This window comes from Perissodus microlepis, chromosome 5, assembly GCF_051167445.1.
Source record: "Perissodus microlepis isolate ML-2025 ecotype Zambia chromosome 5, ASM5116744v1, whole genome shotgun sequence".
NCBI lineage: Eukaryota > Metazoa > Chordata > Actinopteri > Cichliformes > Cichlidae > Perissodus > Perissodus microlepis.
Window position 1 is genome coordinate 30,338,367 of NC_140465.1, and position 24,120 is coordinate 30,362,486.

The 24,120-nt window shown below is 39.5% G+C and overlaps 1 protein-coding gene across 11 annotated transcripts in view; it reads right to left on the reverse strand.

Moving 5' to 3' along the window:
• Positions 1–4,754: 4,754 nt before the first annotated feature.
• Positions 4,755–24,120, reverse strand: part of tead3b (TEA domain family member 3 b) — a 31,656-nt gene continuing 12,290 nt past the window's right edge. Inside the window, exons 3-16 of one of the 11 annotated variants that reach the window (XM_084929310.1) lie at positions 23,368–23,622; positions 13,112–13,176; positions 12,498–12,560; positions 12,301–12,363; positions 10,272–10,283; positions 9,269–9,394; positions 9,117–9,160; positions 8,875–8,931; positions 8,402–8,466; positions 8,169–8,305; positions 7,750–7,923; positions 7,302–7,445; positions 7,061–7,213; positions 4,755–6,893 (exon numbers count right to left, since the gene is read on the reverse strand). In XM_084929310.1, the coding sequence (XP_084785436.1) occupies positions 6,780–6,893; positions 7,061–7,213; positions 7,302–7,445; positions 7,750–7,923; positions 8,169–8,305; positions 8,402–8,466; positions 8,875–8,931; positions 9,117–9,160; positions 9,269–9,394; positions 10,272–10,283; positions 12,301–12,363; positions 12,498–12,560; positions 13,112–13,176; positions 23,368–23,491 (1,341 nt within the window). In that variant the 5' untranslated portion in view covers positions 23,492–23,622 and the 3' untranslated portion in view covers positions 4,755–6,779. Of the gene's footprint in view, positions 6,894–7,060; positions 7,214–7,301; positions 7,446–7,749; positions 7,924–8,168; positions 8,306–8,401; positions 8,467–8,874; positions 8,932–9,116; positions 9,161–9,268; positions 9,395–10,271; positions 10,284–12,300; positions 12,364–12,497; positions 12,561–13,111; positions 13,177–23,367; positions 23,623–24,120 lie in introns of those variants that run through there. The other 10 variants (XM_084929315.1, XM_084929314.1, XM_084929312.1 and 7 more) reach the window with 10 other exon arrangements.

Sequence of the window (24,120 nt, forward strand, 5' to 3'; positions counted from 1 at the left end):
AGAAGGTGTCCCTTCACCCAGTTAGGCAAAAGTCAACAATCTTCGGTCGACGCGGGTGGCCATGAATGAAGGGGGAGAGAGTCACAACAAACAGTCTTATTATCTAAGGAGAATTTGTGATTCCCGTCAGCTTTTGCCTTGAGCATCCAGCTGGCGCCAGGGGGGCCGCATGAGATGAAGATGGTAGTTGTTTTGGTTAGTCCGAACAAACTGCTTCCAGTTTTACAGTAGGTCTAATGTCCGTCACTGGTCACCAGGTCTCTCAATTCCCGTTGTTCTTCTTCAAGATCTTATCCATATAACAGAGCCATGAGCTTCTCCAAGATCGCATCCATATTGCGTTAAAAAAAACACAGTGTGAGTACTCACAGCCCTGCCTATCGTCTATCATGTCGGCCAGCCTTGTGGGATTTTGAACAGCTGTAGCTGCTCCTTGTTCTTCAATAAGCCAGGTCCGAGCCAGCTCCATTCAGCCAGAACTCTGTTATCATAGTTCCGAATTGGTAGATGTCGTTCAATGTCCTCCATCGAGAGTGTTGCCAGACACACGATGCAACTGACCATCGAGTATCCGGCAGCAAACGTCTCCACAGGACAATTGGGCTCTCCCAAGCCCAGGAGGATGTCAATTCCGTTAAGGGACCAGTTGATCAAATCCATAATTCTTCTTTAGGTTTTTAGAGAGTCTGGGAGACTCTCTTAGGATTAGAGAATAAGCGAGACTATACAAGACATGAGAAGCCAAGCAGGAAAAGATAAGGGAGAGGGGGAAAGTGCGACCACCTCCTTCAAGAGCCGAGAGAATGATAAAATTTGCAAATCTTTTATTGGAGCTGTGTATTAATTTTTTTTCTATGTTGTAGATACACATTCTTTTTTTTTCTGCGCTATCATCAATCTGTAGGCAAAAGACAAATTTATATTATAGGGCAAAACACATGGTTAAAAGCTGACCATTGTAGTTAAATCTGTTAACTGTCATAGGCAGCTCCATATTCAATATTCTTTGTCTATTATATTCACTATCCCTACTCTGTACATGTCCAGTCCATCTCAGCCCTTCTTCTTCAACTTCCTCTCCAAATTGTTTAACCTGAACTGTCCCTCTGATGTACTAATTTTTAATCCTGTCCATTGTGGTCACTTCCAATGGAAATATGAGCTACCTTTCATTCCTCTTCTCTCCAAAGCATGCCTGCATTTCTTCAGGCTCTATTCCACCTGCTCCCACTCTCACTAAAGATCGCAGTGTCATACAATGGCTTCATACTTTCTCAGTATAAAACTGTAGAACCCCCCCCCCAACCAAAAAATGAAGGATGACACTTTACTGATGACGTTTTGAAGGTTTAATGGCAGTAAGCAAAAAAAAATCCACACTCTTACAATCGTAAACCTTATAACATAAAGTACGTTTCAACGTAACATTTAACAAATATACCCTCTGTCACAAAAACATCTAAACATGTCTTTATTTATGTCATAACCATACCTTGTGCCTCTATCAAGGGGGCTGCTAATGACAAAAGAAATCTTCATAGGTTCCGTTAAACCATCACATTTCAAACTCCCGTGACTGCCTCTGAAAACTGAAAAGGCATTTAGGGTTATTTACAGAAGCTGCTTGCTGTCAACTCTTTTCTTAACATAGCTTCAACAACTCTGTGCTTATGTTACAGAGTTCCTTGTAGTATTTCTCATCAGCTTTATCTCTCTGCAGATACTACAGTTCTGCATATCACCCTCTGATCTTGAAAGTCAGTACTAGAACACTACTTCTCCATTCATTGGGCCTCCTCTCACTCAGTTTGTGTTAAACATCCATCCATCCATCCATCTTCATCCGCTTTATCCGGGGCCGGGTCGCGGGGGCAGCAGCCTAAGCAGAGAAGCCCAGACCTCCCTCTCCCCAGCCACCTCCTCCAGCTTATCGATGTGGAGGAGCAGCGGCTCTACTCTGAGCCCCTCCCGGATGGCTGAACTTCTCACCCTATCTCTAAGGGAGAGGCCAGCCACCCTTCGGAGGAAGCTCATTTCCGCCGCTTGTATCTGCGATCTCGTTCTTTCGGTCACACAGCTCGTGGCTATAGGTGAGGGTAGGGACGTAGATCGACCGGTAAATTGAGAGCTTCGTTTTTACACTCAGCTCCCTCTTCACCACGGCGGACCGGTGCAGCGTCCGCATCACTGCAGCTGCAGCACCAATCCATCTGTTGATCTCCGGCTCCCTTCTCCCATCACTCGCGAACAGGACCCCGAGATACTTGAACTCCTCCACTTGGGGCAGGAACTCTTCCCCGACCTGGAGTGGGCACTCCACCCTTTTCCGGCTGAGAACCATGGCCTCAGATTTGGAGGTGCTGATCCTCATTCCCGCTACTTCACACTCGGCTGCAAACCATTCCAGTGCGTGTGTTAAACAATCTGGTTAAAAAGTCCACTGCTCTCTCTCGTAGACATCTCCTCCTCCACATAGGTCATCTTGACTAACCATCTTTTTGACTTCAATTCTCTTCATAGCAGCCTTCACTTCCTCCTTACTTACCCTTAGCAATCCCCGATTTCATAACTGTCCACCATCTACCATCATCTCTCATTTTCTTCATTTATCAGTTCCTTAAAGTACTCCTTCCATCTTTGCAGCAAACTCTTTTCACTCATTAGCACATTTCCATGTCTATCTTCAATCACCTTGACCTACTGCACATCATTTCCAGCTAGATCTCTCTGTTTAACCTGTCATTAGTCCTTTTCTCCTTCCTTAGTATCCAGTCTCACATACAACACACTGTAAGCCTTTTCTATTGTTCTCCAGCTAGCCTTCAGTACTCCTACTGTCTTCATGTCTCACTATATGGAGAGAGGAGAACCTTCCAGACAACCATTTCTACAGCACTCTACCAATCAGACCTGCATGGTAGAGTGGCCAGACAAAAGCCACACCTCAATAAAAGGCACATAACAGCTGGTCTTTCCCAAAAGGTACCTACCTGAAGGACTCTCAGACCATGGGAAACAAATGAGATAAAAATTGAACTCTGAATAACGAACGTCATGCCTGGAGGAAACCAGACACTACTCGTCACCTGGCCAATATCATCCCTACTAGTTATGGATCAAGCAATACTGAAGTGCTGTTGTGTGTATCAAGAACAAAGACCTGAAGCCCTGTATCGGTGCGTGTATCACGAAAAATCACCAATACAGCTGCTGTGTCGTACAGCGGTGAGGCACCAAATTACATTTATTGGAAAGTGAAAATTTTGACTCATCTGCATTCACGTTGAGAAGAGAGAAGATTGTCTTTAGTGCAGTTTGTGTGTTTCTTTTTGGCACATTTATTATCCAGTGAGAAAAGGAACATTTTCTCCAGACTGAGATCATTTTGATCTCCTAGCACCAAATAAGGTAAATGTTTTTCCCTTTCCTTTTTCTACTTTTGCTCAATTGTTATCAGAGTTATTTGTGTTCCAGTTTTTTTTCCGAAGGACTCATTTAAATTTGTTATCAATTATTTTGACCAATTTAACTTTCTCGTCCTTAATAGACATATGTAAGCCCTGCCTTCACATACAAGTATACAAGCACTCCCACTATCACAAGCACTTAGATTTTCTAAACTTCTCTTTCATTTCATGGTTCTCACTTATAATTCCTTGCAAAAAACAACAACAGCAGCATCTGATATAGTGTATTAGTCAATTAATCATATTTGTTTGCTATAATCAATCAATCAATAATAATTGAAATATAAATACTTTTATCACACTTTTTGCACAGCATTTTATCATGAACTGGTTAAACAGGACCCTTCATTATTCATGTGATGTCTAGATGTCAGAATCAATTAACGTAGTTCAGTCTTTCTTTACACGCTTTGTCCAGGTGGTCTGCAATGACTATTTAAATCCTGCAGATGTTGCTATTGAGCGAGACACCAACAGTGTCACACGTGTAGACACAACAAGGGCAATATGCAACACACCCCATGAGGTATCATCTACCCATCACTAACCACTACAGTGAAGCATGGTGGTGGCAGTATCATGCTGTGGTGATGTTTTGGGTGGGAAGAACTGGGAGCTTTGTCAGGCTTGAGGAAAAGACTAATGCAGCAATGTTCAGAAACATCTTTGATGATAACCTACTCCAGAGTGCTCTGGACCTCGGACTGGGGTGAAGGTTCATCTTCCAACAGGACAATGACCCCAAGCACACAGCCAAGATAACAAAGGAGTGGCTTCAGTACTATTCTGTGAATGTCCTTAAGAGGCCTGGCCAGAGCCCAGACTTGAACTCGATTGAGCATCTCTGGAAAGATCTGTTAGTAGCTGTACGTCCCCATACAACCTGATGGAGCTTGAGAAGTTCTGAAAATTAAAAGGGAGAAACTGCCCCAAAATAGATGTAGCTCAAAAAGACTGAAGGCTGCAATTGTTACTTCAACAAAGTTTTGAGCAAAGGCTGTGAATACCTATGTAGATGTTACATTTTTGTATTTTATTTTTAATACATTTGCAAGAATTTCAAGCTAACTTTTGTTAAGGGTATTGTGTGTAAAAGTAAATAATGAATATAATCAATTTTGTAATAAAAATCTAACATGATAACATGTGGAATAAGTGAAGCATTGAATAGTCTATGGAAGGTTAAAAGACTGCAAAAAGCAACAAATTATAACACACATAACCTTATTGGAAGGCGACAGTGCTAACCACTGCACCCACTGTAAAATGAATCACTATAGACAAAACAAATTTACAAACAGGTTTAATGACTTTTCTGGGGGGGGGGATGGCCCCAAAGGCACCATGCGTCATGTATTGTTAGATACATTTGTTGATTACATAGTCCAACTTCTACTCAAAGTATAAAATTGCAATGCACATTGGTAACAAAGACAATAGTAAACCATCTTAAACCAAAAAACAAAGAAGAAAACTGCCCACACCATTCAGAATATGATACATTAGATATCTCATTATTAATTATCAATATCAGCACAATCACACATTTTTTTCAGTGAAGCATATGGCAAACACTGAAAGTCAAGACAACTGAATCAAAACAAAATATTAATCTTTATAATGGCAAAAATGTCTGTATAAAAGATAGACTGAGATACCTACTAGAGGAGGAGTGTTATTGTATCTAGCTTGTGAAATATGACATTCAAAGCCAGGTGCAAGTATGCCACCATACAATATTTTAAATTTGAACTTGTCCAGTGAACCTCACAGAGTAGACACTCATCTAGCAGGACCCATGAGTTGGCAGTAAATTCTATCTCTAATATAAGTCCTACAATACTTTTAACATCTCCATCATGGTGGAAAATCATCACCAATACCCCACCCTTCCCTCCTCCTATTTCTTGTTCAGCCCTATAAATAACAATCAATGGTCATACTCCACAGCACAGAGACAATAGCTCTCTTTCAAGACAGTTATTCAGATTGATGTAACAATTATTTCATATGTAATGTCAGTAAAAAAAAGTCTTAAATATCAAAAAGTATTTTAATTAATGAATGCAGCTTCTCCACACATTACAGAGAGGAGTGAAGCAAATGTACCAACTTCACAGCATACAGTCTCTTTTTTAAACAAAAGAAACAGTGGTTAACTTCTCTCTGCTTTAACCATGGTCTCTGTGCTGAGTTTAGCTGATCACAAATATGAAGACCCCCCCACCCCCAAATACTCCTATGTAACACATATTCCTTTAGTATCCACTTACTCACAGTACAGAAACAATTCATTTTATTCAGTAACGCTACATACCTCAAGGCGGAAAATAAGCACTGTGTTGCTGCACTTCTTAATCTTTTAAGTGCAACTGAGCACACGTCTTCAAACAGAGAGAAATAACAGGGCATCTCATAAGTAAGGCAAAGCCCTGGGTTTATGTCAGGAAAGCATAGGTTCAAGACATCCCTAGTGTCAAAATCAGTTATAGATAGATGCTTGTAAGACCTGATTTTTTTTTTTAAATTGTGTAATAATATATGTATAAAAAAAAAAGAACCTTAATAACATGGCGACACAATTAACCTTCTCCCTGTACACTTGGACTGTAAAACCTGGGATGTTGTTTTTGTTTTTTTGTAACATAGACCTCATCAGAATTAGTTATCCCACTCCTCTGCGTGCCTGAATACAAGAACTGCCCCCAAAAGATGTTGATCTGAGGTTTCTTTCCACATTTTTTTTTCAAAATACCTGTATGAATATTTTCTTTTCATTTAAAAACAAGAGGTAGTAAAAATAAGGCAATCCGAAGTGGCAGGCAATCATAATCTTTGGAGAAAAAGGCACTTGGTTTCCTAAACACCTAAACACAACTTGACTCCACTTCCATGGTAATTTTCCCTCTACTTTTTCAATGCTATTTACACTTCTCTTGTTGCTTTGAGTGTGTTCCCTTGGATACTTTAAGAGTCTTTTCAACCCTAAACACGTTCTCATCCCCTCGATAAAACATTTCAGGCTCCATCAATTTTTGCAAAAGTGACCCACTTCATCTAAATCATGTTTAAACACATGGAAAATAACTTGTCTGCAATTCTTCAAAATTTCTTTGCGTGCTGGCACGTTGAGATTCGCTCTTTTTTTTTTTTTCCTTGGATACTTTTTTAAAGCATGTAATGTGTCCATGTTAGTTCGGTCTAGCATTGCTTTGAATGTTTTCATAATTTCTCCTGGATCGTTGAGCTGGTTAAAGAGAGACTGTGCCACACTTTATTGTGTGGCTTTTCCAAAACCTCCCTGAAGAGCTGTTAGTCTTTAACAAGTCTGTAGACGTGATACTGAGCCCCGTGTTCACTCGTGGAAACCTCAAAAACAAATGCTATACAGAGCAAGGTTTCCTGTGTGTCGCGATTCGTCACCACCTGAGGAGAAGAACAGTCCATTTAGAAATAAGCCCATAATGATCAGCTGATATGTGAATAATTAGAAAATAGCAAATATCAACTGATAAACTGGTCTTAATGGGGACATTAAGCGTAAATGTAAGGTTAAATGTTGAACTAAGCAGCTATAATTCGCTGTATTTTACCTGTAGGATAGTGAAGTTTTCAAGAACACTGTTCATCATGTATTTTTCAGGTAAGTGTTTCAGTTTGTGGATAAAGTTGATCATGTACTCGCACATAGGAGAGCGGTGGATCCTGTAAACACACTTTCCTCCCTCTAGGCGGGCATACTCTGTCTGCAACACACACACACAGGCGAGTCAAGAACAGACAACAATGTGCATATAATATTAAACATACTTCTCAGATAAAGCACCGGCGTACCTCTACTTTTTCGACAACTTGCTTGCCAAATGAGCAGACTTTGGTTGAAACAGTGATCGTCATGTTCTCAATGCTACTGTATTGACTGCTGACACCATAGAATGAACCTGGACCGTCTGGCATACCGCTGCTGTTCAGATCAGCCTGCAGAGTGCACACATGTCATCATGACAAAAGGCCCTCACATGACATCAACTTTAAATTGCAAAAATAAATAAATAATAAAGATGTGGATGTAAGTTATTCAAAAGAACATTTATTAACCAAAGACAAACGCAGTACAAATGAAGCAACATTCTATGAAATGCATTGCCTCTTATCTTGAAATCATGTAATTTATCACCACATGTAGCATGGTATTGTAAGAAAAAAAGCAGTTTGCATAATTTCCAATTGTAGAAAACAGAGGCATGATAATATTAAGTGACAGATTATATAAACAACATACCCAGAACTTTACAAGGAAGAAAGCATTCTGGGGCCCTTTCTCATAAAGCTCTTTGAGCCCACCCTTCTTCTCAGGGAACTTGTCGTAGATCTGTCGAATGTCCACAGCCTCAAGGAGCGGATCGCTGTAGGAGGGATTGGTTTGTCCGATGTGGACAAACAGGTGTTTGCTGTACTATATTGGACAGAGACAGAGCAGATGATAAACGTTGGCTATAGGACTTGATTTAGTACAGGGAGCATGAACAAAAAAACAACTAAAACACAGCCCTCAAACATCAGCATTAGAGAGAGAGTGATGTAAACTATCAGGACAATGCAAGTGGGCTTAAATGTATTAATGCCACTACACTTTTAAACAAGTTCTTATTACTCACAAGCTGTTTGGTTGGGATATGGTGCAGACCATATTTAACTCACATTGTCTGGGTCCCTCTGGACCTCCATGAAGGCTGAGTACTCCAGCAGCCTCAGCTTAGAGGAGGCAATGGTCCGATCCTGCCAGACTGGCACTGCAGTAGCGGCTGGAGCAGGAGGTGGCGCCAAGGGCTCATAATCTTCATGTATGCAAAAACATACGCATAAGCATTAATATATCACACCCATTTTCCTTTTCTGGTTTCCATTTATTGATTTATTTTGTTCAAACTTACTTGGTATGGGTTGGTTTACAGAACCTGGTAGGCTCGAGTATGGGGGCTGTGCAAATGGTTTGATACTGAAAAGTAATGAATGAAAGTGAGAAAAAGACTCCAATACCAGATTTTTGTGACACATGGGTACCTCAGTTATGCAGAATTGTTAGTGTATCAGTGTAAGCATGTGTTGCTGCACCAGCTAGGCGTAAGTCCACCTGCTTCATTGCTTAATAGTGATGCAAAACAGCATCATTTAATTGTGCTGTTGCTGACAAATTCATAAAAATGCATACAATTTTTTTCTGTGAACACAAATCATCAAACACTACAAGGATTCATCTACCACATTCCTCTTTTCTTAATAAAATCTGAAGCAGTCTATTGCCTGGTGGTGGTGGTTTACATCAGTGCAGAAAACATACAATGCAGTGTAGAAGAGTTAGTACTGCTTTGTGCTCAATGTTGAACCTTGGCTAGGGGGAACTTACGCATGGCTGGTGCGGCCAAGCCCAGGAGTCCTTCCCGGGTTGAAATCTAGAACCAGCCTGGTGTACAAAAACGTTATTCATTAAACATTCCCTGCAATACCCACCTGATATTAAACCTAACCTCATCAGTGATTCATTTACTTATTCATGCTTTTACTCATCTCTATCACCAACATCTTACTTCAGAAAGAATACCATGATACCACAAAGTTCCTGTGCGTTCAGTGCAGGGGTTTACTTACTCCTGAGAAGGTCCAGGCTGTCCTGGGATTTGAGCAGGCCAGAACTACAGAGTAAAGAAGAAAATAAAAGTCAGTGCCCATTTGAATCACTTCAAACTGCAATGAAAAACATTAATGCCTTTTAATTGCCAAAAATTGAACAGCAGTCTCACTCTGGCTGGTGGATACGGGGCCGGAGGCAGTGGTGGAAGATGTTTATTTATTATACTCGGTGAGACGATCTGTGCAGATGACAGCGCTGCCATGTTCTGCAGGGCTTTGTCCTTAGATGCCTGATCCTGCAGGTTGACAGAGAGAAACAAGAGGAGTCAGCCACAAGGTGGCAGCCTAACCTCGGCATAATCCAATGCAGTATGCTATCCTAATGACAATACAAAACAATGACACTGTTTGTGTATGTTTCATAAATGATTAATTAGTCTATTCTAAATAAAGTTAGCATTAGCTTAGCTCAACATTTAATCTATTGTAAAGTATCAATACAACATTGTTTTGAAGATGTTTGTTTGAAAGAGCAGCTGTCAGAAGGAAGCAAAGAGAAGTACAGAAAAAAAATCAAGGTCAGTGTGTTATAAGGCTCACCACAGGAAAACAGAATAAAGAGATTCAAGTTGCAAGAGTACACATGGACAATTTAGATTAAAATTTACTATGAGAAACTTGAAACGTAGCATAAAAATGATCCAAATGCAGCCAATTGGTGTCTAAATTACCTGGAGTATTTTTTTTTTGTAAATTATCATTATTTTGAAAGTACACATTGTTTCTCAATTACAAACATGTCAATTCAGATTTTTGAAATGTACTATTTTCCTCTTTTTCTAATGGCAAAAAGCAATTTAGCCACCAAAATGTGACTTTGCAATTTAAAGAAATACGCCTCAGAAGCGAGAACCCGAAGCAAAGAACGACACCTTATGCCAAGCAAGCAGGACTCTGACTTTTGGCGGAGGTTGGAGGATATTAAACTATTGTAGCAGGATGTGGAGCAATACTGTGCTCAAAGCGTGGCTGTTTTCGAAGCATTGCTTCATTGCGGGATTGCAATGGGTTGGGGCGCCATGCCAGCAGAGGGCCATAGCAAAGGGACAGTGCAGTGTTGCTGCCAAACAAAGGGGAGGAGGGAAGCATATTGCACAAGTCAAATTCACTTACCAAATTCATCGCCTGAATCAAAAAAGAGAGAAACCATTAGTACTGTTCAATTCTCAAAGCTATATTGAGATTAATCTTTTTTTTTTGGTGGGCATACGTATAAATCTGAGCGTTCAAATCCAGGTCCATATTTGATTTTGTTTGTATTGTGAAAATAATGACTAACTAACAATTTCAAGCTGTTGTAAATATGTGAGGAAAAACGAAGCCAATTCATTGTTTCATTGAGGAAAGAATGAATTTGATTTTTTTTTTTAAAGAGGATATAAAATCTGAGTGCAGTTCAAAACATAGGATTATTTGTTTTATTTCGATAACTCAGCAGATATAAAATCTCAAGGAAGTTAAATCCTTATAACTTGTTACTTAATACTTATCGCTGTGCAACATATGAGATGTACAGCGGGTAGACATTTGCAACTGTTACACTTCAGATGTACACTTCACTTAAAGAGTGGCTTGGAAAACCTTTTTTTTCTTTTTTTGTTTCTAGAACTTTGAGTTGGATAAACTCAGAGTCCGTCATGGCTGCCCTCGACCTCTGGGTGTTAACGTTTCAAAACCAAGGCAAAAAGTAAAAATGACCTCATCAATCCTTGCACCTATCAAAAATGCACTCATGATGCATTATAAATCCAAACAACTGAACTAAATATATAATCAGTAGTTGATTTACAAGTTAAGTAAATGTTTAATGGGCTTGGTGTAAAGTGTATTAACTCGATTATGATTTTTTTTTCTTACATGGACACAGAAGGAATGAGAGTATCTAATGCTTTCGTGTCAAAACAGAAGAAAATAATCTTTATTCTTATAAATTCTAATAAATTATTCCATGTTAACGTTTTCAAACAGAAAGTGGGCTCCTTCATCCTTTATGTCTTGTCCAAACAAGACAGTAATTTTAAAAGTGTATTATTTTTTCATTAAAATATTCATGTGAGATAATTAGAAGGACTAATAAAGTGACCTCTGTGAGACCTGTACGGTTAGCGGAGAATTTGTAGACAAACAAGGGAGGAACAGGGTGAAGATTTCACCATGAAAAGTCTATGTAATCAGAAAAACTCATTTTAAATGGGGTCTTTGTATTCAACATAACCTAGGAGTTTGTAGACAGCTCAGAAATAAAGTCAAAATTTATGAAAGGTGATGCTTGATGCATCTACTTCTTTTTAATTTAGAATACTAGCCACCGTTGGGTGCACTGCACTGAATATAGGATGTCACCACTGACAAAATGAGACTACACAGTTTTTTCTTCTGTTTTTTTAAACAAAAAAAATCCCTGCTATGAATGCCATTTTCCCCCAGATTAGTCTGTGTTAATTCAAGTTTAGGCTTAGGTTAGGATTCAAAAGATCACAGTATCTTTAGTATTAAGTAGTGTCTGGATATAGTTTTTTACTCATATGTGAAAATGCAAAAAACAACAAAAAGCATAAAGAGTTGAAAGAGGATTTACGAAGTTTGAGAAAAGTCAAAAGGAGGCACAAGATTACAATGGAGGATTATTTTTCTATGTTGACTTTTACAAAAGGCATTACAAAGAAGCACACTCTAGGAGCTCAGGATGTCAGAGACAGTTTTAGGGAAAGAAAAGGTCTCAGAAGAGTACAGTGTGATGCAGCAGCATGACTGGCACAAAGGAAAGATACATAGCTGGAGCAACATGCAGCTAAATGATCTTTCATTCAAATTTCATCAGCTTGTGCAGCATTCATTTCAAGTAGAGGCTAGAGGATGAGATAGAATAATTCAGAGGATGAGATTGAATGCATTCCTACAGCTCAAAATCATAGTAAAAACTCTCTCTGTCGGTGCATTGTATGCATGGCACAGATGCAATATTATGATGATTTCTAAAGCTTAACTGTTAAACAATAATGCGCATGGCAAGCTTGCATCTACTTATGCAGCCAGAATAAACCTCATCTTAAAGCAAGGACTGATAAATATATTCACAAATTAGCGGGTTAGTGCCAAGCCAAGCATTTACCAGCCCCACAGGCCGCAGTGAAGCGCATACCTTTAGCTTTGACTGGATCTCGCGAGATTTTCTCCGGGCGAGAACCTGCAAGTGGCTAGAAACCTGCACAGAAAAATAGCCAAGAGGAGGAAAGAAGAAAGGAGACAGAGAGAGAAGAGAAGAAAGAGAGAAGCCGTAACCAAAGAGGAAAGAGACGCCCAGTCAGTGTTGCCGGGAGGCAGGCTGGCAGCACCTACCTTTATACCTGCCTGGTATTCACGAACTTTCTTCCGTGCTAACACCTGTATGTGACTAGACACCTAAAGGGGTGTGAAACAGCATTTGAGCATAAAAATAACATGCATGCAGATCCATGCACACAGGCCACACATCTATACAAGTGCTGACACACACACACACACACACACACACACACACACCTTTTACAGGATCATGACACACACTAAGAAATCTACACATAAAATAAGAAAGTGGATTTAAAGGACAAAGCCGTTATTTTTTCATATTAAAGTCTAGACAGTTAATTGAATGAACTAATTAATAAAAATGATAAGTTAAAGGTTTATTTATAAAGACAAAATGTATTTGTTTAATGTTTCAGTTTGATAATTTGTGGTCTATACTATTTTTGTCCAAAATCAAATCAATTGTTAATAATAATAACAACAACAACAACAATAATAATAATAATAATACAGCAAATTTTAAAACCAGACTTGTCCTCTGAAGTACTCATAATCCACTTTTTTTAAGGAAGCCACCAGACAAAGCTGTTTTGATGATGGATTTTTTCTACGTCACTCAGTCAGTAGCTGGACCCAAACATTAAAGTCGTAAAAAACTTGATTACCTGTTTTCTTGTCCGGGTTTTGCCTGTTCTCAGCTTGATGTACCTCGCTATTAATTCATTGCGACCTGTAAAAGAGAGACAAAAAAATAGTGGGGGCTTATCTTACAGGATGGTAATTGGATTACACTAAGCACAGACAGACAAACAGCAGGTGTCTCCAGAGTCACTTTTAATATGATGACACACAAACTGGCAGACAGATTGAAAAAAATATATATATATCATTCAACATTTGGAGATTACTTGCAATATCACAAATTGGACAGAAGGTGGCACTCTTCTCAAGTCATGATCTCATGTCAAAAGAAAGGTAGTGTGGCATTTCTCAAAGCTCAGAACACTTGTCAGGAGCCACAGAAACACCTCTGTTTCCTATAGGAAGATTTTTTTAAAGCAAATTAGCAAATAGTAAATTTATTTGTTTTATCCCTGGGTTTTCACTAGCTTGTTTCACACCTCCTTAAATTCAGCTCACATGGCCCTGAAGCCTAATTACAAAGAGTACTTAAAAACAGAACCGCGTTTTTTTTTTCCCCATGCCATAACATCTACACTCGACATTCTGCACAAACAGGTTGTGCAGAGAACAGGATTCTATTTCGGGCTTTCACTGTCCTCTATGTCTACAGTGCGGCGCATGTGATTCATCAAACCATACCTTTTCAACAAACTGCAGCTGTGGTCATGCAAAAATCATCTCTGGAGTATGAGAAGTGCAAAAAGTGTTATTATGTTGTCTCAATGGAAAATCAGTCCATCAGTGCTTTCAGTTATCTTCTCTGCCAAGTCACGCTTATTAGGTTTCTGTGGCTGAAAATCGGGCCAGAGGGAGAGGCTGAACTGCCGTATTATTATGAATAATGGCCTTAACTCTGCTAAACTTGCTGACATAAATTTACACCAACAAAATTGGTCAAGATGCGCCTTCATGAACACACAAAAGACTATGTGTCTAATTGTTCAACAGCTTTCCAGACACATAATAGCAGCAGAAACAAGTCCTGTTTTTTTCACTTTAGCACTTGGCCTCCAGAAGGCCATGGTTAGTGCAATTACCATAAAAGTACTGCAGGCCATCTCCAGTAGGCTTGCAGTACTCACCGTACAAGCCAACCACTCAGTCCGGCAGTCAGCCAGCAGAGCAGAGCTGAACTGTCTGCCGATACTGAGGTAGTCCCTCCCCTTCTGCCCCGGGCCAAGGATGGACACACCCGCTTCAGCGCCTCCGCATTCCTAGCATTCCTCTAAGCCTGTCACATCTGTGCTAGCCAGTCTGATTGGCCTGGGCCCGTGAACACAGCCAGAACTCGGGTGAACACACATATGTTCATATGCACTCCCAGCCCTGGGAGAAGCAGGGGTTAGAGCTGGAGTGAAGGCCATCAGGATGGGGTAAGGGGCAAAAGGGCAGCTGAGAAGGGCAGTAACTCTTGCAGGAAACACAAAGCCATAACTGTCTCTGCCAGCAACTGCCACCTGGCAGTAAAGTAGCCCATTTCCCAAAACAACAGCACCCTGTGACCCCGCAGTCAGCAGACAGCCGCACCTGCTGCCGACCATCCCAACAGAGTGTGGCAAAGAAAGAACAATGACATCAACCCCCACCCAACTGTCACTCTCAATCGCTTCAGCTGGTGGAAAAGCAATGCAGCAACAACAACCCCACAGTTCTGATATGAATATAACCGATATCTCACTGTACATTACTGTGTACTGAAATTAATTTGGTGCTACAGGCTTGACCAAGAAAGATAAGAACTTGAAAGATGTGGATGAGGTGTAACTCGCACACTTTCCGGACTACAAAGAGGTTGAATAAAACTCAACTTTCTGTTATGGTGATGTCAAGATTTTTGAAACTTCCCACAGTGATGAGCACAGTAATGGCTCTGAATTGTGTGGTAAATAATAACCTTTCACCTGTTGGACAGTGAAGTTCTTTAGTTGAGGTGCTGAGAACCAAGTCTTCATTTTGTGGACCTTGGAGGTGTAACTTATTTTGTAAAGAGTTTTTCTTTCTTTTTTTCAGATGCACAGCAGCTGAATCATACTGGTAAAGCTTGCAGGGGAAGGCCTGAACAACTAAATGTAGTACCAGGAATTATGTCAACCATCTGAAATGAAAAGCATGACATCCTTTAAAGATGTTACCTACAGCTCATAAGGAAGTAACTTTGTTTTTTTTCTTTTTTGTTTGTTTTTTTATATTGCCAATCTCCTTAAATGGGTACGAACTGCACAAGCCAACATTATAGCCCAGTTGTAACTAGATTACATCTAGACACAGGTAAGAAAAATTGGAATTCAAATTGTGGATAGTGATTTTAAGCAAAGGTGATCCCGCACCCTTATTTTAAGCAGGAATAAAAAGGCTCTGCACAGGTGATAGGGGGAGTTCCTGACTATAAAAATATATGGAGGCAGTAGGTGTTATATACTCCGAAAATAAATTACCAAAATAATTCATTCATTAATTTCTTAAAAACATCAAAGCAGTAGCAACAGTGTATGCCAGTAGCTGTTTTGTGCTAATTAATACTTCAGCAAGTTCTTCTTTAGAAAGAATACCCAGAAAGACCGGTTAGATTAGTTGATACTTTTTAGGGATACTACTTCCTTAAAACTGTAAGACAAAAAAAAAAAAGCAACAGAATTACTGCGTCTTCAATCCGCACCCGTGGTAGCAACATCTGCTCAGATTTGACACGGTCAGGGGGATCAGAGCGGGAGTAGCACAGACTGCAGGGGATCATGACAGGTGCTTACAAAAACAGAGACACACTTTTACAGTGGTATGCAAAGTCTCATTGTCCTCTATTTTCTCTACATTTGGTCTTTCCATCTCTCTTTCCGCCTTTTGAACTGCTTATGACTTTTTTGTTGATTGCTCAACACCCCCTCAGATCACTGCAGGCTGCCATTCTTAACCTCTTCATTGACAAGACACGCCTATCTTTTTCTTATACTACATTACTGCTGGAATTTTCCACTTACACACCAAGATAGTGAGCAAAAAGGTACTCTCTCTTCACTCCCCATAACCCCCACCACCCAGAACCTTTTATACGCCCTTATTATCTTCTCTCCTCCCTTGTCATAACACTGAGGTAATCCTAAATTGCTAACATACTGCTCAGCCATGACTGAAAACATTCCTTACATCTCAGTGAGTAACTGACAGAGAAGCTACATGGCTGCTCAGTCATCATTACAAACCAAAGCTGCCCGCCCCCTTTTCTTTTTCTTAAATATGTCCACATACATGCTGTGTTTTGTCACAGTTGTGCACATGCACTGAACCTGCTGGCAATTCAACATCGGTCCACGAAGGTAGGAACAGACATAAACCCCTGTTTAGCACTCAAATCTTTCTCTACTTTTATTACCCAGAGTGCTCTTTAGTAGTGACAGCTGCAGGTCTAAAAGAGAAAAAGGTGTGTGCTTTGGGTTTGACACACCTGTTGAGGCCAGAAAACGTAGGTGAACAACATGTCAGCACAGCCCCGAGGCCAAACAAGACGGGCAACATTTTTTCCATCTTCTAACGACACTTCCTCCAAATTTACTGTGTGCCGTGAGCCAACCATTTCATTTTACCAAGAATTAAGTTCCTGACTCTTGTTTAAATGTTTTATTTTTCGTTAATCTGAAAAGATGCAGACGATAACCTTTGCCTGTAACAACTGAGTTCCTTTACTCTGAACAAATGATCTGAAAAAGCAACCAAAAGGTTTGACATTTTGGTAAATATTTACTTACGAATAAGATGAGATGACTGACTCCCCTCACCTGTCTGTTATAAGATTATTAATATAAGCTTATAAGCTTGCATTGTAGCATTATATGCATTATAGCTTGCATTGAATTTTGTAAACAGGTTGCTTGGTCCTATCCCCAAGTTAAAAAAAAAATCCACAAACAAGCAGCTCTAAAACTTGTTAAAGACATTAAGTAAAAAATTTAAAGTCAAGTATGGGGGTCATAAAACCCATTAAAGTTTGCTTTTATAGGGGCATGAATTAGCTACTTGACTTTGAGACAGTGACCTCTGAGTCTAAAACATAACCAACCTCATTAGTGTTCAATTTTACTGTATTTTAGTGTATTGCATTTTACTTCCTGCATTGAATGCAAGCAGAATCAAGCCAATTAATTAAATAACTTAATTAATAATTAATAATAATAATATTAATTATTAATAACTTAGGGTAATAAAACTTTAGTGGCAATATTTTTTTCTCTCTTGGTCACTGTACTTGGAGAATGACTTTTACGGCGCCCTGCAGCTGCTAAAACACCAGTTTACACAGAAAACCTTAAATCCAAATCAGAACCATTTACTCTTTTAATTTAAAGCTTTTAATTTCATGGTTGTGCAAGGGGCAAATTGTGTGTGCCACACCTTCTTCTAAAAATGCCCCTATACATTCTGTTATTAGCATTAATTAATTTCTTTTTACCTCTTACAAACTGCTACAATCACTTCTGTTGCACTACGTATGATCAAAACCAACTTAACAACAATACAATACAATATAGTAAGAAGAGGCTATTTTGAATTGGACTCATGTCGGTTGACAATTCCGGAGCTGTGACAGAATGAATATATTAGGAGTGCAACGATACACAAAATTCATGGTTAGGTTCGATAATTTTTCGATACAAAAAAATGTTCATGCTTTTTTAATTTGTCATTTATTAAAATTATAAATATATATTTTAACTCAAAAGTACAGTTTTTAAATTTAATGTTGCTGAAACAACAAAGTAATAAAAAAATAAATCTATCTGATCGAGAAATCACTCATCTTTGGAAAAGAGAGTTTATTACAGAGAAATGGTTCTTTCCAAAATAAAAGCTATACTATACGCTTCTTCTGGGCTATATTCTCAGCAGCATATTAAACATATCAGGTCCCCATAAGGAGAATCATGTGCTAACGGCTGTCTAAGGCTACGTTCACACTGCAGGCGAAAGCGCATCAAATCCGATTTTTTTGACCCTATGCGACCCATATCCGATCATGGTATGACAGTGTGAACGGCACAAATCGGATATTTTCAAATCCGATCTGGGTCATTTTCGTATGTGGTACTGAATCCGATACATATCCGATGTTTTAGAAAGCGACTGCTGTTTGAACGGTCATGTCGCATTAAATCCGTCTTTTACGTCACTGACACAAGACAGACGCCAATTATCAGCGCCGGAGAAGCCCCGATAAGACATCGCGAACGCTTCCTGGCCATCCAGTGTAGATGTCAGTGAAACTGTTGGGAAGACAACCTTGGAGAAACGTGAACATTTTATTTGTACTGTATAATCTGCAGATTCTGACAGCAATAAGGATAATTATTAGGTTATTTACATTATTATGTAAATAACAAAATAACTTAAAGCAAAAATTGGGAAACGTAAAATCCGAAGTCTTTATATTAAGGGCCATCAGTCAAACAATATTGTTTGCTCTGGGTCTAAACAGAGCGCGTTGGGTGTGACGTCTTCTTTTGCGCATGCGGGCCGCTTTGAGCGCTCACACTGGAGCGCGTTTGCTGTCGCATTTTATTTGTAATGTGAACGAGCAGACAAAAAAATCGGATTTGATCAAAAAATCGGAATTGAGCATTAAGACCTGCAGTGTGAACGTAGCCCAAATGACTCGGCTAAAGTTTGTAGCATGCATGCTTGTTGTTGTTTTTGTCTGCTTCCACTTGTCTTTGCACTAGGATGATGTCGGCGTAAATGTACAGTCATATTCATTGTGTTCCCACTAGTGCTGTCAGCGTTAATCTGAAATGACGTTAACGCCACAACACGGCAAATCTCTGTTAACGAGCTACCGCGGATCGCCCTGTGCAGCAAACTGCGCTAACGCAGTAGTTCCCACCCATGTAATCGAGCATTGCGTGGCACATCCGACATACTGTTTTACTTTTGTCCATGACGCGCTTACCTTCAGGGTCATACTTCACATGAAGACCAAAATAGTTCCAAAGGCCAGATCTGAATGAGGGTGGTGGAGGTTCAATTTGCCATGTTGCAACGAGTTTAGCTTCTGTCTTGCTAGCTTGCGCTGCGCTCAGTGGATCTGCACTCGACAGTACAGCCTAGGCGGAGTAGTCGAATGTAGATCCACTGAGCTCTCAACACAGACAGCATCGTCAGAAGAAAAGTTGATAAAATAAATTAAAAATTTTGTATTGTTCGATACATATGCCTACCGAACTGAAAGCACATGGACGGTCAATATCGATACGAATATCGTTGCACCCCTAATATATATTTATTTATTTATTTATTTATTTATTTATTAGGGGTGCAACGATAAGAGAGAGAGCGCTCAACACAGACAGCATCGTCAGAAGGAAGAGCGCAGGGCAAGCTAGCGAGACAGAAGTTAAGCTCTCCTTGCAACATGGCAAATTGAACCTCTCCCACCCTCATTCGGATCTGGCGTTTGGAATTATTTTGGTTTTCATGTGACGTATGACCCTGAAGGTAAGCGCGTCATGGACTAAAGTAAAACAGTATGTTGGATGTGCCACGCAATGCTTGTTACATGGGTGGGAACTAGTGTGTTAGCGCAGTTAGCTCGTTAACGTGTTGGCAGTCTAGCCCCATGCACGGGCGATCAGGGGTAGCTCGTTAACGGAGATTTGCCGTGTTGTGGCGTTAAGGTCATTTCAACGAGATTAACCTGAAAGCACTAGTGGGAACACAACGAATATGACTGCACATTTACATCATCCTAGTGCAAAGACAAGTGGAAGCCGACAAAAACAACAAGTAGGCATGCTACAAACTTTACCCGAGTCATTTAGACAGCCGTTAGCACATGATTCTCCTTATGGGGACCTGATATGTTTAATATGCTGCTGAGAATATAGCCCAGAAGAAGCGTATAGTATAGCTTTTATTTTGGAAAGAGCCATTTCTCTGTAATAAACTCTCTTTTCCAAAGATGAGTGATTCCTCAATCAGATACAGGGCTCGCAATATCGCTAGCCCGACGTCCCGGGGCTAGCGATTTTTCCAGTCGGGCTACCAAAATCTATCTCTGCCCTACGCTTACTACGCAAACATGACAAGTGAAATCTCCCGCAGCAAGCTTAAACATGTGAGAGGTTGATCGCGCAGAGAATCGCTGAGCGTTATGTGAGTGCGTGTGTAAAAGCAGCAGGATATATATTTTAGTTCTGCTGAGCCAAATAAGACAGGTCAGGGTGAAGAAGTGACAGCCAAAGAAAAGCTTACCACAAAACGGAAAAGTTATGACAAATCAGACTATAAGGCAAAAAGAAAGTGCAGCTTTATGGTTTCATGGACAAAATAATTTCTGTGGCTGCAATATGATGAGCTATATAACCAGGGGTGCACGTAAGTGGTCCGCAGGTGCCCATTCGCTGTCAAAATAAAAAACACGCACAAGGGTTAGGGTTAAATTTAAAAACTGTACTTTTGAGTTAAAATATATATTTATAATTTTATAAACCGAACCGTGACACCAAAGTATCGAACCGAACCGTGAAATTTGTGTATTGTTGCACCCCTAATAAATAAAAAAAAATATATATATATATATATATAAACAAATAGAGAGAGAGATTTACTTTTTAACATTATGAATCTGATTGTTAGCACATGATTTGTTGGGCTTATTTGAACTTTCTGTCACCCCTGAGCTATGTAAGTGACTGGAAATGGCACTGGGAAGTCTAGACAGGCTTGTGGAGCAGTGAACACATGAGTATAAAGTAGTCTTTTCTTGCTAATGGAAAATTGCAAAGGTTTCCCAGCAAATAAAAATCCTGGAAGAAAGAATGGAATTCCCAATGGGAGGGATGACTTGCCTGCTTTTGGAGGCCATTGGAGTCTGAGACTGCTAGGTAGACAGTCTTACATACAGTGCAATCGTTAACATTCCCCTAACCTCACGTCAGGGCAGCTTTTAGATATCTGAGGTAATCACCTTGTGAGAAGGCTTCTTCTGGGGGCATTCCTTGGCTCTCCCAGCAGAGCCTCAGATGACTTATTGTAAAAGGAGAGGGTGTTTAATGCTCTAGAAAAAAAAAAAGGGCTTCTAAAAGGGGTCTTGACAGTTTGTTGCTGAAGGGGCAGGTTTGTGCAAAGCCTGCTTCTTTGTTGGTGTTCTCATGACAAATGTATGGAAGGGAAGACACAGCACTGCACACCTAAAGTGGAATAAAACATTACTTGGGTAAATTTGAAAATGCTTCAAAAGTTTATGTGTGTGCAAAAGTCAAAGCATGTTCTAAACTAGCTCTGGCACCTAGTAGAAATATGTCACAATATTTTTCCCATTATATCCCATTATATCATATGTATATGTTTATGCATGATATTCAAATCTGCCAAAATAAAAAGTTGATAGATGTTATTTGATTTACCTCATATAAAATTAAATCGCATTGGATAAAACCCAACCAATCTTGTTGTCAGCCAGTAGTAACCTGTCATAAGTGTATCAGCACAGGTGTATCCTATGCGATAGACACCTACATAAAAATTTAGATCTTTGGGATAATTTGTGCCATCACATAGTGAGAGCAAACTGAACTACATTATTTACAGTATATGTATATGTCATTTGTTTGTTAAATCCATGCTAAAATGTTCCTTTTTTGGGGCGGATTAATCTGTGACCGTATTTAATGCCATAAAATATTAAATTAATCAGCAAAACCATAAAATATTCAATTTAAAATTATCCAAAAGAAAAAGCAGTATGTCAGAAATATTTGATAAACAAACTAATTATTAGAAATTCATCTACGCAAACAAAACTTTAAATAAGTTTTGAGTAATCGTTTAATCCACCACGCGTTTCATGACTACTTTGTTCCTTAAGGCAGGTTGAGAGTAACAACAGAAGCTGAAGCAGTGGCTGAGTAATCTCAGGTATGTGCTTGTCCTTGAATATCCGAATCTGCTGAACAAATGAGGATAAGATTCCATCTTGGTTGAACCATGCCAAAAGAATCCCATCTGACGTCAAGCAAATAAAAGCCACACAAGAAACAAACACCGATGCTTCTAAGATACACAGTCCCTCTGACATTTTGATGGCCATGATTGATGGTTTTTATGGTTGCACTGAAGCTACAATAAGTTTAAACTTTTAGAGCCTTGATGGACATTAATTAAAGGGCAGGAAATTCTTACTAAGCACAAGGGGGCTGAGTTACAATGTTGAAAAAAATATCACTGCAACTTAGCAAAATCAAAAAGAGGGCACAGCAAGTACAAACGTAAAAAAAACAGCTTGATTTCTCGCATTCAACATTTATGGCTCTTCAGCTACATTTCCAAGATAAAATAATAAAATCTCATTAAGAAAACAGTCTCGACATTAGGAATGGGAGAGTACGATCAAAATAATCAAAGACAAGTGTGTTAAATTTCCCACACCTGCATGCGAGTGATTCTACAGAAGGCCTTGCCAACATATCCATCTGGAGCGTTTCAGGACATTAGGGGCTCAACACCTGCAATTTAATGGACACGCTGCAGGAAACAGCGCAACTATTCCGAAACCATATGGATGTTTAAACTCTTCGGCAGAACAGCAGGCCAAAGTGATGTTTTTGTTCTGAGTCTCGATTCATGCTGGGCTAATTATTGCTAATTTAACTGAGCCATCCTGCATCAAACGCAACAGTTCTCCTGAAAACCGGCTTTAACCGGTTACTTAAAGGCAAAATTCTCCCAGCGATACCAGTGTGTTTAAGAAAAAAAAAAAAGTATATAAGATGTTGTTCAGAGATAAAAAGAAGACAAAGAGGTTGTGTGTCTAACAACATACTGTGGAGAAGGACAGGTTGTGAAATAGTAGGAGGGGAAAAAAAAAAACAAAGCAATAAAAACACTCTGAAGAAAAAGACAGGTGTAAATCAATGGGAGAGCAGCCGATTTGCTCTCAGGACAGCAATAACCAGCTCTGAGAGTGCTGGTACGACTGGAAGAACCTGCCCCTGGGTCACAGCACAACAGGTACAGACTTGTTAAAGAGAGCTCTGAGTGGAAAGAAAACATTCTGTAGCAAAGTTTTGAGCGCAAAAAGAAGAAAAGTATTTTTCTCATTTCTTTTCAGGAAAGTATTACCAGTGTTTGTTTTCTTTTAGCCACAAGTCTCTGTGGAATGAATGTTTTTCTCATTTTCGTGCATTCATTATGGAGTGGATTTCCATGTAATTGTTGTTCTTTTGTTACTCTGGCAGTTATCCAGTGAACTCACCATACATCTTTCCCTCATCTGACAAGATGATTTTCCTCCTTCCACAGGGAGGGTAGATGGCGAGGGCCTCCTGGAAGCTCTGCTCAATGTCTGGGGACCACACACCCTCGGCATCCCCGTCCATGGTCTTGTCTTCATTGTCCCCGTCCAGCCCATCTTCTGGGCTACCGTTGGCACTCCACTCGTTGGACGCAATTGTGGCGGCTCCACCTGGGCCCAACCCTGAGCCCCGGTATCAAAGGATCTGTAGGTGATCTGTTGAATACAGTTGCATAAACATTTTTAAAAGTCCCATACTGATCACAATTTTTATGATCATCACCAGAGCACAACCCAACAAACAGTGTTTTTCACCCAAACAGTAAGTTAAAGGGTCTGAGGAAATGTAGAAACAGTTTATCATTAGTCCAGCATTATTTGGAAACGCTCATTGAAAAAGTATTGTCTGTTTTGCCAAATCCATAATTTAACCCTTATTTGTTGCCAAAAAAGAATATAAAACAAATCAGTGAAGCACAATGTTTCACTTCAGTTCCTATTACTATAATAATAATAATAATTATTATTATTATAATTATTATAATTATTATTATTATTATTATAATATATTTTTTGTCCAGTAAAACCTCACCTAATAGAATTTACAGATGTTGCCATAGTAGAAGTTTGATCTTTTATCAAGATCAAATCCATTGTTTACACAATCCAAATTAAGCCAAGGTACAGGACATGTGACATTATCTGGTAACACAC